The 13,160-nt window shown below is 36.4% G+C and overlaps 1 protein-coding gene across 1 annotated transcript in view; it reads left to right on the top strand.

Annotated features, from left to right (window-relative positions):
• DOCK4 (dedicator of cytokinesis 4) overlaps positions 1–13,160 on the top strand; it is a 264,454-nt gene that overhangs the window by 84,289 nt on the left and 167,005 nt on the right. Inside the window, exons 2-5 of the mRNA XM_067314834.1 lie at positions 5,922–6,005; positions 6,996–7,036; positions 9,365–9,420; positions 10,373–10,469. Of these exons, the coding sequence (XP_067170935.1) occupies positions 5,922–6,005; positions 6,996–7,036; positions 9,365–9,420; positions 10,373–10,469 (278 nt within the window). The remainder of the gene's footprint in view (positions 1–5,921; positions 6,006–6,995; positions 7,037–9,364; positions 9,421–10,372; positions 10,470–13,160) is intronic.

The raw sequence follows: 13,160 nt of genomic DNA, 5'->3' as shown, positions 1-13,160 counted from the left end.
CTTTTAATTGTGGTTTACATATTATAGGTGAGGGAACTCTCATTCTTTCATTTCAATATAAATTTGGGATGTTTATCCTCAGCAATCTGTAAAAGATTTAAAGATCACTTCTGTTATTGGGATGAACATTCTTATAGATTGTATCTATTGAAAGGATATTAGATTTTTTTTTTCCTTTCTACTTTTCTGTCACTGTCTTCATTAGCTTGTTTTTAGTTAGCAGCAAGCCTCCCAGGGTAGGTAGCACAACGCATTACTGAACAGATGACTGAATTAATGAATGCATTGGAAGCATAACCTATAGCTATGCTATCATGCCACTCCATCCAGATCAATTCATATGCAGACAAAGATTAGTACATGTGAAGGCTTTGTACAGTAAACTTTGGCCATCCTGCATTAGCAAAGGTCTATGCCCATGTGGGTTTATGCTTCTAAAAATTCTGCCTGTTTAGAAACCTAAAGAGGCTGATGAGGCATCTTCAGCTGCTTTTGAGGAGAAAAAGCTTCATCCTGGAACACATACAGCTGAGCAGTATTTTGTAGAACAGTGCAAAAAAGGTGGCTAGGGAATGCTTATTCAAGGTTTCCCACAAGAACATAGGGACATAAAATGAAATTTTAAGTAGCAGGTATAAAAGGAAGCCTCCCCCCCACCCCCAGCCAATGAAGCATAATTGAACTGGAAAGTTCATTGCCATGGGAGTTTCTAGACACCAACATTAAGATGCGTTCAAAGCCTGGTTAGACAAATTTGTAGAAGAAATTACTTGCCAGTGGCCAATAGCTTCAAATTTTTACAGAGAATCCTGTGTAGCATCACTGGTCTGGGGTTGCGGGTGTGTATGCTTAATTGGCTGTTACGATGTTGTGCTCTTTCTAATTAATGTTGCATTTTCTGTAGCTGCTTACAGTGCCAGATGTCTGTTGTATTTATCATCTATAAGAGCTTGTCAACGGGTAGTTTATTTTACATTTCTGCAATATTAAACCCATTGAATCAGAGGCTTACTCAAAGCTAATACTTGTACATTTTTACTCATCAATTAAAGAGCAACTGCATAAAAACAAGCTCAGTTTTCCACCATAAACAAAATATGCAACAGTGAATGAATACTTCAACTAAACTCAAAGCTGTCTTTTTATTGCTAGCAGCCCCCTGATTACATTTATTTTAGCTTTTCTGATCATTTTTCCAGCTGCTGAATAGAAAAGAAACCCCTTGAAATGGTAAAATCATAGGAGTTATACGTGAAACTCTTAGTCTGGTGAAAGAATGGCAGAATAAAACTTTAAAAACTGCTTTTGCCACACAGCAGGCCTGATTTCATTTATAGCAGATAATATCTGGAATCAATAATAGCTTCTGATCATTTGTCAGGAGGAAAGGAACAACAGTGTCTGCCTCATTAGTTCTTATGTGCAGATCTCCAGCTATTTCACACATAAAAATTTTAAGAATGTAACTGTCTTGTTCCCTGTCAAAACCAGTGCCTCTGACATTGTTCCCATCCTCCAAAGTAGTTATTTACCAGTGTATTTTTACCACATTTCTAAGTGTTTCATATGCTGTCTCTGATACTTGGGACATCATGGCTTAGGGCATTGAATTGGAATTTATTTTTTACTCCAGCATTAAGTATCCACTATATGGCCAAATAGTTATAAAAACCATTTACATTTTTCAGCCTGCTCCCCTCCTTTTTTTTCCTCCTCCTCCCTCCTGCTTCAAGCAAGTTCAGGTTTCGCATAATAAAAAATAACCCCTGTTGTAGTTCAAATGCTTATCTTTGGCATAGTGGTAGTTGCTGCAGATGCTGCCTGTACTGCTATAGATTCCTTTATGTGCGTACGTCCAGCTGTGCAGCCACAACCTGCTTTTTTTTTTTTAGTGTTTAAATTAAGTTCAACACTAAGAACTAACTAAACTCATGACAGGCAGGCATCATGAGCACCATGCTGCATTGCACACTTTTTGGGGAGGATATTTCATTTTGTAAACAAAAGGCTGAGCTAGATAGGAAACCCAGCATATTTTTGGTGAGTCTCAAATGCTTCTTCATAACGCTTACTTGCATGTTAGATTTTAATGCATTACTTGCAATTAGGAAGAAATTTTGTTTTTTTCATAACAATAATGCTTTAAGTGCTCTAGAAAAGCAAAAGGTGAAAAAATGAACATGGTATGTATTTGCATGCGATGCATATGTATATACATATATATATGTAAGTACGTATGAGTGTGTGTATATCTATACAGCTAGTTCTGTAGGTATCATGAATATGTTCTGCTCTCTGGAGTTAGGTCAAGGACACTTTAAGCCATAGTCACTACAGAGTGACTAATTATATGCTTGCTGCCAGCATGAGAAAGATCCTAATGAACATCTACAAAGTGTTGCAGAGCTATGTGGACACTGGAGGAAAGGGAAGGCAGTTCTGTTCATCAAATCTGTATCGCAGCTCCATCGCAAATCCTGTGTCCCAGCTGAATCATTGAGTTCCAGCATCTTCTTCATTAGAACTGAAACCGGCTCCTTCTGCAGCTTCTTTATTATCCTCCCTGTAGTCTACTTAAATATATATACTACAGATAGGAAACAAAAGAATAGCCACCTTCTCTCTTGGTCCCAATTCTGTAACATAACTTGAGGGATTTAGTAGAAAACTAGCAAAATAAACGTTTTTGTAGTAAGTTGGGTTTTCTACATGTAGTCATTCATCTGCGGATTCCTGTGCCTTGCTCTAAAGTCTGTGCTGCTCCGCAGTGCGCTTTTCATCTCTTTTGAGAGACGTTGCTAAAGAACGGGGTCTGCCTGTACTGAATCCGACCTGGGGGCGAGACCTTTCTGCAAGGCCTGCCAGCGTTTTGTGAGCGCAGCCAGGGAACATGCTGCCCTAGTGGTGCAGGTGATGCCCTCGTTTCTCTCGCTTTCTTTTCCCTCGTACTCTGCAGGTTATCCTTTCAGAAGATATTTCAAGGTATTTTTTTTTCCCCCACATGTGCTCTAAAATGGATTCTAGCTATTTTCTACTGTGTCAGAATTCATTTTTTTCTGTCCTAAAATGTTTTTAATAGTGAAACTTCCCATTGAAAAAAAAAATCTTTATAACAGATCTAATAACCAAGTAATAGAAATTGAATGTCACAGCAAAGTCAGATCATAACAGTGTGACAGGATATATTGGCTCATAAGGAAAAAAATTGTTGGCACTCTTTTTATTGCCTGGGGTAAAAATAAGACTTCTCACAAGTGTAGCATAGAAGGGCTTGGTTTGGGTGTGCATGCTAGTTCCATTAATTCTTTCATTTTATTTCATTGGCTGTAAGGAGATAGGTGTTGTTGTGGCAGATTTCATCATTTACTCTTCTTCTTGCAAACCAGCAGGGTCATGAGAATGACACCTGCCATTGCAGTGCTGTAAATACAATTTAGAGAATTTAGATACAGATCATATTGATATTCAGCTTCTTTGGCATTTTTTAGAAAAATTTGTTAATTTTAGTTAATATTTCATTTTGCATCTTTGTGTAACTGTTAATTGGAAGATGCTAATTTTTCGAGTCTTAAACAAATTCTTTCAGACTAGAAATACTAGCTGTCTTGTAACTAATCCTCTTACAAATAACGGTGTATTTAGTGGTGTTGGGAAGTGAAATATCTGTTTTCATTTCTGTATGCTTTTCTTAGGGTGTTTTATTTCCATATATAAATGCCTTGGAGAGTACGAGGAGCATCAAACTGAATATAGATTGATTCAATACACATGTCTTGAGAGGAAAAAAAAAATTAAATAAAACTCTCTAATGCTGCAAATTCTGGTCATGTGTTTTATCAAACTCTCGGGGACTGACCAGGCACACAATCTCACAGGCTTTTTGCAAAGGGAGAAATAAATAAACACCGTGGGATCACAGCTTGGGGATTTTTGAAGCCTTCGGCTTCGGAAGAGAGATTTGGCAAAAGTGCATGTTCTTGTTTTTAAAAACAGAGATAATATTTTTTCTGCAGAAGGTCCATGGAGCATAAGGTTTGGCATTACAAGAAAACTAGCGGCAATACGGCTTTGGGGACGTGAAATATTTTAGGAGATGTGCCTGTATGCAGTTCAGCAAAGTCCACTAAAAATTGTGTGTGTATGTGAGGGCAAGATCTGATTCATGTTTTTAAATACTTATTTCTCTGCAGGTGAAGCACAATTTTTCAAAATTATTGTTGGTTTTACAACTGAATTTGGCCGTGTTGATGGTATTTAAAAAAATAACAAAGCCTGTCAAACAGCTTGAGGGCAGAGAATGATTAGTCTTTGTTTCCCCAGAAACCTAAGATCCGTACACATGTGGTGGCAGATTTGTATAGTTCTCATTATTTCCACTTCTTGCTGCAACTCATTTCATATGGCATTTCAAAGCTGGCGTAACATCGCAGTCGGGCAGTTTCCGTGAGCCGCCGCGTGTGCGAGGCCACAGCCTGCTCTAGTATGAAACATCTCCTCTTCCTCTGCTCCTGTGAGCTGGAACTTTCTCGTGAAGACTCACAAATGACTTTTAAATTTGAGTGGCTGCTGACGGCGAAGCCCTCCCAAAGCTTTTCAAGCGCAGCGTGGCAAGAGGAGGAGGGTGGGGGGCCCCTTACTTTGTGAGTGAAGGTATTCAGGGCCTGTGTGGGGAAAGCCTGCAGGCAGGAGGCAAGTGCTGCTGAAATGGATGTGAAGTTAGCAGCTGTGCCTCAAAATATTGCAGTCCCTTTGGAAGTGTGGTCACTTTACAGGTACATCTGCACCCATGTGGTTTCCCTTTTGCTTTCTGTGCAGGAAGATTTGTTCTCCTGCTGCTGAGTGAATTTTTTTCCTCCCTGTCAGATTTCTGTTTTCTTTTCACATCTAGATTGGCTGATATTTGATAGGAGCAAAACTACAGCTTGGCAGTTGAGCAATTTTTCTACTTCATGTCCTGCTGACATTGGTACACTGCAGTTTTCCTCTTCAACTTCAAAGTTAAGCTCCAAAATAATACTACAATGCAGAGAATCAAATCACTGCTGCTTGGTATCATGGCCTGGCCTGAATGAGACAATATTTTAATTCAAGATTTCAAGTACAACTGTCACAGAATAGATTTATTTGAATTCATACCTAGTGTTTTTTTTCTTAATGCTTGCAGAAATGGGCATTTTGAGTGGCTTATTTTGTTTCTAAGCTAGGTGGCTCTTCTTTTAACACTAAGAATATAAGGTTTAAACTTGACCATTAGAAGTGTTTGGGAGCAGCCCGGTGCATGCTTTGCTTGAGGCAGGTTTTATCTCCAAAGGGAAGAGCCTTTCAGTAGCTCCCGGCACACGCTGCCCTCCTCACCTGAGCTTGACTGGCTTTTCGGGTCTGGGAGGTGGTGGGTGAGCGTCAGGGTGTATTTTAGTGACTCCCCCTGCAGTGCGCTTTACTGTTTGCCACTTGCTAGCCATTTCCGCCCATTTGGGATTAGATGGAGATTATATGGGTCTATAGCATCCATTAAAGTGATGTGAAAGGGGTTCTTTCCCTTTTGTTACATGTCAGCATTATAGATGGCAACACAAGTATTGGCACTTTCAGTTTGCAGACTTCTGGGGCCGAATATGTATTAGTCTGAACATCTGGAATAAAACAGTTTCTGTCCTTATGGGTAGTTACAACTAGCTAAGTGTTCTCCAGTACAAGCTCTCCATTTGCGCATAGTAGGTCAGTACGTGGTTTAAGTCCTGTATTTTTAATATTCTGTAAGTGCCTTAGTCTCTGGTTCTTTTTACAACTTGTTAAGTTTCAGTAAGCCTGTCTGTTCTAACATTTAATTTCCCCTGTTAATATACTATTTTTAATAACAAAAGGATTCTTGATTTGTACTGTAACGGTGTAATTAATTGAAACCTAATATCTTTTTTTAGTAATAGCTGGTTTTCGAGGGACAGTCCCACATGGCCTATCGCTGGAGATTGGAGACACTGTTCAAATATTAGAGAAATGTGATGGTAAGTTCACAGGTTGGAATTCTAGCTATAATGAAATATTATATACTGTTAATTTGAGCCCCATTACTGTTCACTTATTTTTTAAATGAATACACTTTTTTACAAGTCAACAGTAGAACACATTCCAGTCTCTTCATTTTTTGCAGTTCCAGGAAACTCTAATGCCTGTGATTTTTTTTGGCAATTCACCCTTTTTATTTGGTCTTTCTATTTAATAAACATCCACAGAGTTAAAACAGCAAGAAATTCTCATTGGGATTCTTCTGCTTTCATGCTGTATCCCAGAGAAGCCTTCTTCCATCAGGAGGCTTTCAAATTAACACAAAGTCACAAATTTAAATCCTACAGCAGTGTAAAAATTTGCCTCCGTTCTGAGGTAGAGAACACTAATATGACTTTAGCAAATGTCTGTTCCTAGAGTAAAGGAAACAAAGCTTCATTTCTTTCCTAATCTGTTTCTTTAATACATTACCTGAGGTTTGTCTGTCAATAAGATTTTTTTGGATAGTTTAAGATGATACGGGTATTTTTTTGTTTGGTTAACATCAGGATTATAAACTCTTAATCTGCTTATAACAATTTTTTCTTACAAAAGGTATGGGATCTGGTGTTTTGAATCAGGTATGTTATGAACTTTGTGTAGTAATGTGGCTGATGAATCATGAAGTCCAAAAATGATTTGTAAATACTTAGGGGGAATATGAAACCATTTCCCCTTTTACCAGGTGTGTTGTCCAGTGCAAAATATATCTGGCTTGCACTGTTAGAAACGTTTGGGGATGCAGGGTTAAAGAGTAATTCCTGAAAATAACTGTGAATATGAGCTAGTTTAAAGCAAACAAACCTTTCATTGTGTGGGAAGTTCACTAATGACTCCAGTCTGACAGAACTGTGTAATAGCCGATCTGTCCAAAGGGAGAGATGAAATCTGTGTTTGACACATGGAAATGATTTACATGCTTTAAAAAACAAAATGTTATGTCTTCACAGGATGGTACAGAGGATTTGCCTTAAAAAACCCCAATGCTAAGGTAAAAGTCAATTTCAGTTTTGTGTTCTTTGGCAAAAATATGCATTTAATCTTTTAAAAGTTCATAATCTCCAGGTAAGTATATGATATATATTCTTAAAGGAAGACTGGAGCTTAGTGTAAGCATGTTATTGATGTTGCTTGAATTAGTTTTGGGTGTGGTTTACATTTCTGAAATCCCCCAATGTATTAGGATGATACCCTTTACAAGGGTGAAGATCTGGTAAATTATCTTTTGTTTCTGATTTTTAATTTGTTGACTCAGAGGAAGCAAAATTAAAGGGAAATGACTGCTGAGAATGCATGTTATGAATAGTATCAGATAAGTTGTTTGGAATGTGACTATTTCCTAGATCTTATGTATTAATTTTAGAACAGCCAGTTGAGACAGCTAGCACAGGAGTCATATGCATTGGTTGAATAAAATGTATGTATTTCCCTGAAAAATATGCAGTTCGTTTCATTTCTCCTTGTTGTGAAGTCCTATTTTCATAGTAATGCTGATAGTACTGACTTCAGTGATGGTGGTTTTTTTGATGCATTCATACATGAAATAGTATGAAATTCATATATTTTTTCCAGCTTTTGTTTATCGTGTACCTGCTTTTAACCTCCTGTTGACTTGTCTCTGTGACTGTAATGGTTGCCATTTATACGTGGAAAACCATTTCAAGACAACTTTCTTTTTTTCCTCAATACAGAACACAAGCTTTTGTTTTATTAAAGCCATTGAAGAAATATAGTAAATCACCTGTTGCTCCTTCAGTCCGCATCCTGTGCATCTATAAAAGCCTCTTTAGCTCCAAAATAGGTCAAATATGTATTAATTTCAAAAGTTTCTAGAGGCTCATATCATAAAGTGGTCTCTGCTTTTATATAAATTTCCTTTGTTTTCTATGGAAGAGCTAATTGAACAATAAGTTTAGTCCCAGAGTCTAATCATGTGTTTACTACTTTGACCTTGTTTATATGTTTTTAATTTCATTCATAAGACATAAGCAGTTGGGATTTGTTTTTACATCTTCTGTCTTTTATTGCAATTCTCACCACATGCTTGCTGTCAGTGTTGCTTTGTGGTCTGTCAAATGTGTTGATAGAAGTTATGGGCTTGCTAAAGATGACTTGACGTGTGAAGAAATAAGATGTATATTTTCTGCTTTCATAGGATGAATGAAAACAACTTTCTGAATTGCATTTGGAAAAGGAGTCTCTCCCAAAATAAAATAATAAGAGACCGTTGCACCTCGGTTTGCTGGTATTGTTCTGTCAAGAGTCTTCCCTTGTTATTCTGCAAGCTTTGACTCTTGAAGAGAATTACTTGTGGCAGCTGCTCAACAGTAACTGTGCATATGCAACCATCCTGTTTTCCGGGACATCGTTACAAATGCAGGGTTGCACATCTTACTGTCCTGGAGAGATGCTCTCCTGAACTATTTCATGTTACTGAAGAGCAGGAGCACTCGTGGGCAGTTACTACCACATAGCAGATGTGTATATTTGTCAAAGGTCTGACATATATTTGTGTTGTAAGAAAATAGTGCACCATCGCAGACGAAAGCTGTATGCAGCTGTGCATTTTATAGAGGAGAACTTGTACGTGTTTTCCTCCACTGCATTAGGTAACTAGCGGTAGCATATTCTTCAGAAATTATGTTCTGAGCAGGAAGTTTGAAATTGAATCACTTCATTTTGCTTATTGTTCTGATTTATGAAGATTAGGGGGCTGCAAGAACAGCGTAACTATTTTGGCAGTGCTATCCATGCAAAAGAACAGTGGAGAGTCCTTAAATAACTAAAGGACCACCCCTGTCAGGACACTGAGACTCTTTGATAGGTATTCAGATTAGAAGCATCTACCACACCTTTCTCATGTACTGCAGGCCACAATAGTTCGCAAATAAAACTAGAAGTACTTTATTTTGAAAATCCATATCTGAAGATACTATTTTTAAGATTCTGTTGGTAAGAAGTTGCTATCCCAAATTACTCAGCATCCTGTCATGGTAGGAAAAATTAGTAAAAACATCTAGCATAAGAGTTATTGAGCAATCTTTTGTATGTTCTACACATATTTAGCTTCTAATTTTCTGAAATATTGAAGCAATAAAAGTTTTGAATATTACATTTTAGTTGCTTTTAGATCTATACTGAGTGTATATCACACAGTCTTTTTTGTGTATGTTTATTTGTAATTCTATTTGGAGGACTTTTAATTCAGCACGTGGCATGTTATACCTTCAGGAGTACTTTAAATTAAGATTCTTCTCCAAAGTCATGTAGGAAGTAGTTTGTTTGTTTGTTTTTACCTGAATTATTTTGTTTTTTTCAGGGTATATTTCCATCCAGCTACATTCACTTGAAAAATGCGTGTGTTAAGAACAAAGGGTAGGTAAAATATTCTGAATTCAAATATTTAAAGGTGGTCAGTAACTTATACCAAAGACCTTTTGCATATAAGGTAAAGAAATGATTTTTGTTATGCTATATCTTCAGCTTACTGCTGTAAGATGTGAAATGGTTGTCCTTAACTAATCCAGTACCCTTGCTTGGTCATAAAATTGGAATCACATATTCTCTAAAGACATGGAGAACAATTGAGGAGATCAGTCTGTATTGTCCAGAGTAAAGAGAAAACAATTGCATGTTTTTCCTTACTGTTGTTTTGTTTAAATAAGGTGTTATTCTTTTTAAAAAAGTTATTCTGTACAGGAGCTTGCTATTAACCTGTTTTTTAAGTTTAGTCATTTTTCTTTAAGGACACCAGCTGTTCCATAGCAGACAAGCTGGCATTTCACAAAAAAGTGCTAAAATAACATAACAAGTCAATAGCAAAATATTTCTCCAAAGCAATACATGAATAGAAGTTTCCTTATTTCTTCAAGTAACAAAGAACCAGTATTTATTTTTGGATGACTACTGATCTTTTTTTGCTTTAAGAAGAAGGGTTAACAAAAATGGAACAATTAGTTAAAATTAATTAAAAATTATTTTGAAACTCAAATGTTATGAATAAAAGAAACATTGTTTTTTTTTAAAGATGTGATACTTATCTTGCCATATCTCATTTAAAAGATTTTATTTGTCAGTGTTCTTAGTTCAGCACAATTTTTTCCAAAGTTTTACATAATTTGGGAGTATTTAAAGTGTATCTTTTATTTGGATGTGTTAATGAGAGAACTGATAGATAAAGAGGTTAGAAACCTCTTTAAGTGAAAAGATTTATTATCAAACAAAATAGAGGTAGATGTCCTTTATTTTGGAGGCATAAGTGGATGACTGAGTAGGAATAATGTGGTTTGCAATGCTTATGTAATACATGTTCTTCTGCATGTTACAGACAGTTTGAAATGGTTATTCCAACGGAAGATTCTGTTATTACAGAAATGACGTCAACTTTAAGAGACTGGGGAACGATGTGGAAACAACTTTATGTGGCAAGTACCATGAATAATGTTGCTTTGGTTGAATACCAACTGAAAAGACCAGGCTTTGTTATAATATAAATATTTTTCCATTAGGGAGAAAGGGCAAAAAATACTGTTGAAGATTGTAGACAGTTGGGGATTTTCTTTTCCTGTTGGATTTAACTCTTTTAAACTCAGTATTCATGCTTCTCTATTCACCCTTTCCTAGCCAGTAAATTAGTTAGAAAGGCTTCCCTTGTCATTTTAGTCCAACTTCAAAAATGATAAGATTTTGGAAATGAGACAGCAGGTGTCTGGCTGATATTCTTACTGCATCTGTAGAGATTCAACATGTGAGTAGAAAGGATAAATGCATCTTTTTCACATATGAATGACCAGAGTGTACATACACAGAGAAGAAAAAATTGATTTAGAAGAACTTATTAAGTAGTAGTAAGAAATATAAAATAAAGGCATTTTCAAGCAAGCTGTTGTTCAGACAAGACATTAAAATGTCATAGTTGCACTTAATATAGTATGGAAATAAATTGAGAATAAGGGAAGACCTTCCAAAAGACCTTTCAGTGATTTTGATTTGACTTTGGTTTCTGATGTCAGATCATTTTGATTAGATTAAAATCATTAGATTAGATTAAAAACAAAAATCAGAAAACAACATATTTAGGTATAAAGTCAAGTAACCACAAGTCTGACTTTAAGCCTTTTATTTCTTTTTAAGACTTTTTTTAAAAAGGGAAAAAAGGTAGAAGGAAGGCAGTTCAGGAGTGAGGTAAAAGATTTTTTTTTCCATAGTGTAAACAAATTTTTGAATTGAAACTGCGAGACAGAAGAGATTTGAAGACAGTGAAGTTCATCATTTTTATAAGATGAAAGAGATATATGCCTTCCTTAAAAATATCTGCCAAGATAGGAGAGCTTTAATATTTATAGGCTCACTTTACCTTTTCCATGTTCTTTATTAGTAAGGTCAACATTTCTTTTGCTTGAGTCAATTTGTCTTACTGCTTATATTTAAAACTTAAGAAAGCCCTAGGGCAGCATATAAGGCTTTAACAACTTCACTTCTTTCTTGAACTAAGAATATTTGACAACTGTAGGAGTTCGAAGTTGTTCCCCCCCCCCACAAATGTAAGACAGTGGAATGCTCCAAAAAGCTGTGATTGAAGGAGTGATTGCAGTAATCTGCTTTTAAGACTTAGAGATTTCAAGTGAAAAAAAGGGGTAATTGTGATTATCTAGTCTGACCTTCTACATAACTAAAAACAAAGGATTTTCTGTGTTAGTTTGTGCTTTGTGTGAAGGTGCTCTACTTCAGTTCAAGGCATTTCAAGCCATTTTGTTTTATCTTTTTGAATGATGGACTAATATCTCTTAAGTTGTTCCAGTCATTGACTGTTTCTGCTGCTAAATTTTAGCATCTTATTTATTGAGTCCTGTCCAGTGTCATCTTCAAGCCATTGGATCTTAGGATTCCTTTCTTTGCTGAATAGAAGTGTAGGAAATCAGTGTAACAAAGCTCAGTGTAGATAACTTGTGGAAGGGGAAGGTGACTTTATTATACAAAATCTCTAAGTCAGTTGATTAACTTGTACTCATTTCCTCATAGATTTTATTCACTCATGCATCCACATGCTTATAAGCACCAGGATATGCGTCTGTTATCTGATCAGTCTCACTTGTTTGGGACACACAGGACAAGAGGCGCCAGCTGTAGAGTCCTCACTGCTGTGGGGGAGGTGGTTTCTTGATTGGCAATCATGAATCGATTCTGGACTGGCCTGTTGCACACATTAGGAGCAGATTCTGTTTTGGATCTTCTACCTCATTACTTTGTCTCACCCTTCATAAGTCTTAAGCAAAGGTCCCATGTTTCACAATTCTTTTGTTTTCCTTATCTGGATGTTTTATGTCTCTGGTTCTGTTCTCCATCTTCCTATCATCTTCAGGTCAGTTTGCTTCTCTTTGTTTGAATGAAATCACACATATGGTGCTCTATAGCAATTAATGCATACCTTTCCTTGTTCTGTCACTTCTTGTGGTACTTGCATATGCATTTTTATATTTCGTTCATGCCAATGTTAGTATTTCTATGACAAATCCCTACAGAAGTTCCCTCTATGAAATTGTTCCACTTTTAAGATGTTTATAGTCTTAACTTTCTACTTAATTATCTTTAGTGGATTTATCTTCTCAAATTTCACTTTGAAGCATGCTTTCTAGCCTTAACCATTCCTGTTTTCTGAACCCATTCTGTGTTTCCTGTAGCATTTCTGGACCCTGACCTGGATATAGTATTCCAGTAGCAGCTGGGTGAGCACCAAACACAGAGCAGCTATAAGCAACTATTCTTTTCTCAAAGAATAACCTTAATGTGTGTTGTTTGTATAAGCCTTGTTTATCACCTATTCTGCTTGCTCTGTGATCTCTCCTCTTCTGTATTTACCTCTCTTAAAATCTTCAGTTGAAGTGAAGACTATATCAATAAATATTTTTTTTTTCCAGATATTAATAAAATATTAAATAGAGTAGGCTAACCTATGTTTGCATGGAGAAAGCTATTCAAAACTCAGCCACCTGATGGTTCCTCATTTATAATCTTGTTTGGAGTCACCAGTCACCTAAGCAGCTCTTACCCCATTATATAAATCACATTGACTTCTGATTATTCTAGTTTATTAGTCTAAATGCTGTGCAGTATCA

This window comes from Apteryx mantelli, chromosome 1 (assembly GCF_036417845.1).
Source record: "Apteryx mantelli isolate bAptMan1 chromosome 1, bAptMan1.hap1, whole genome shotgun sequence".
NCBI classification, from domain to species: Eukaryota; Metazoa; Chordata; class Aves; order Apterygiformes; family Apterygidae; genus Apteryx; species Apteryx mantelli.
Note: the sequence above shows the minus strand (reverse complement) of the source record. Positions and strands in the feature narration are given on the sequence as shown.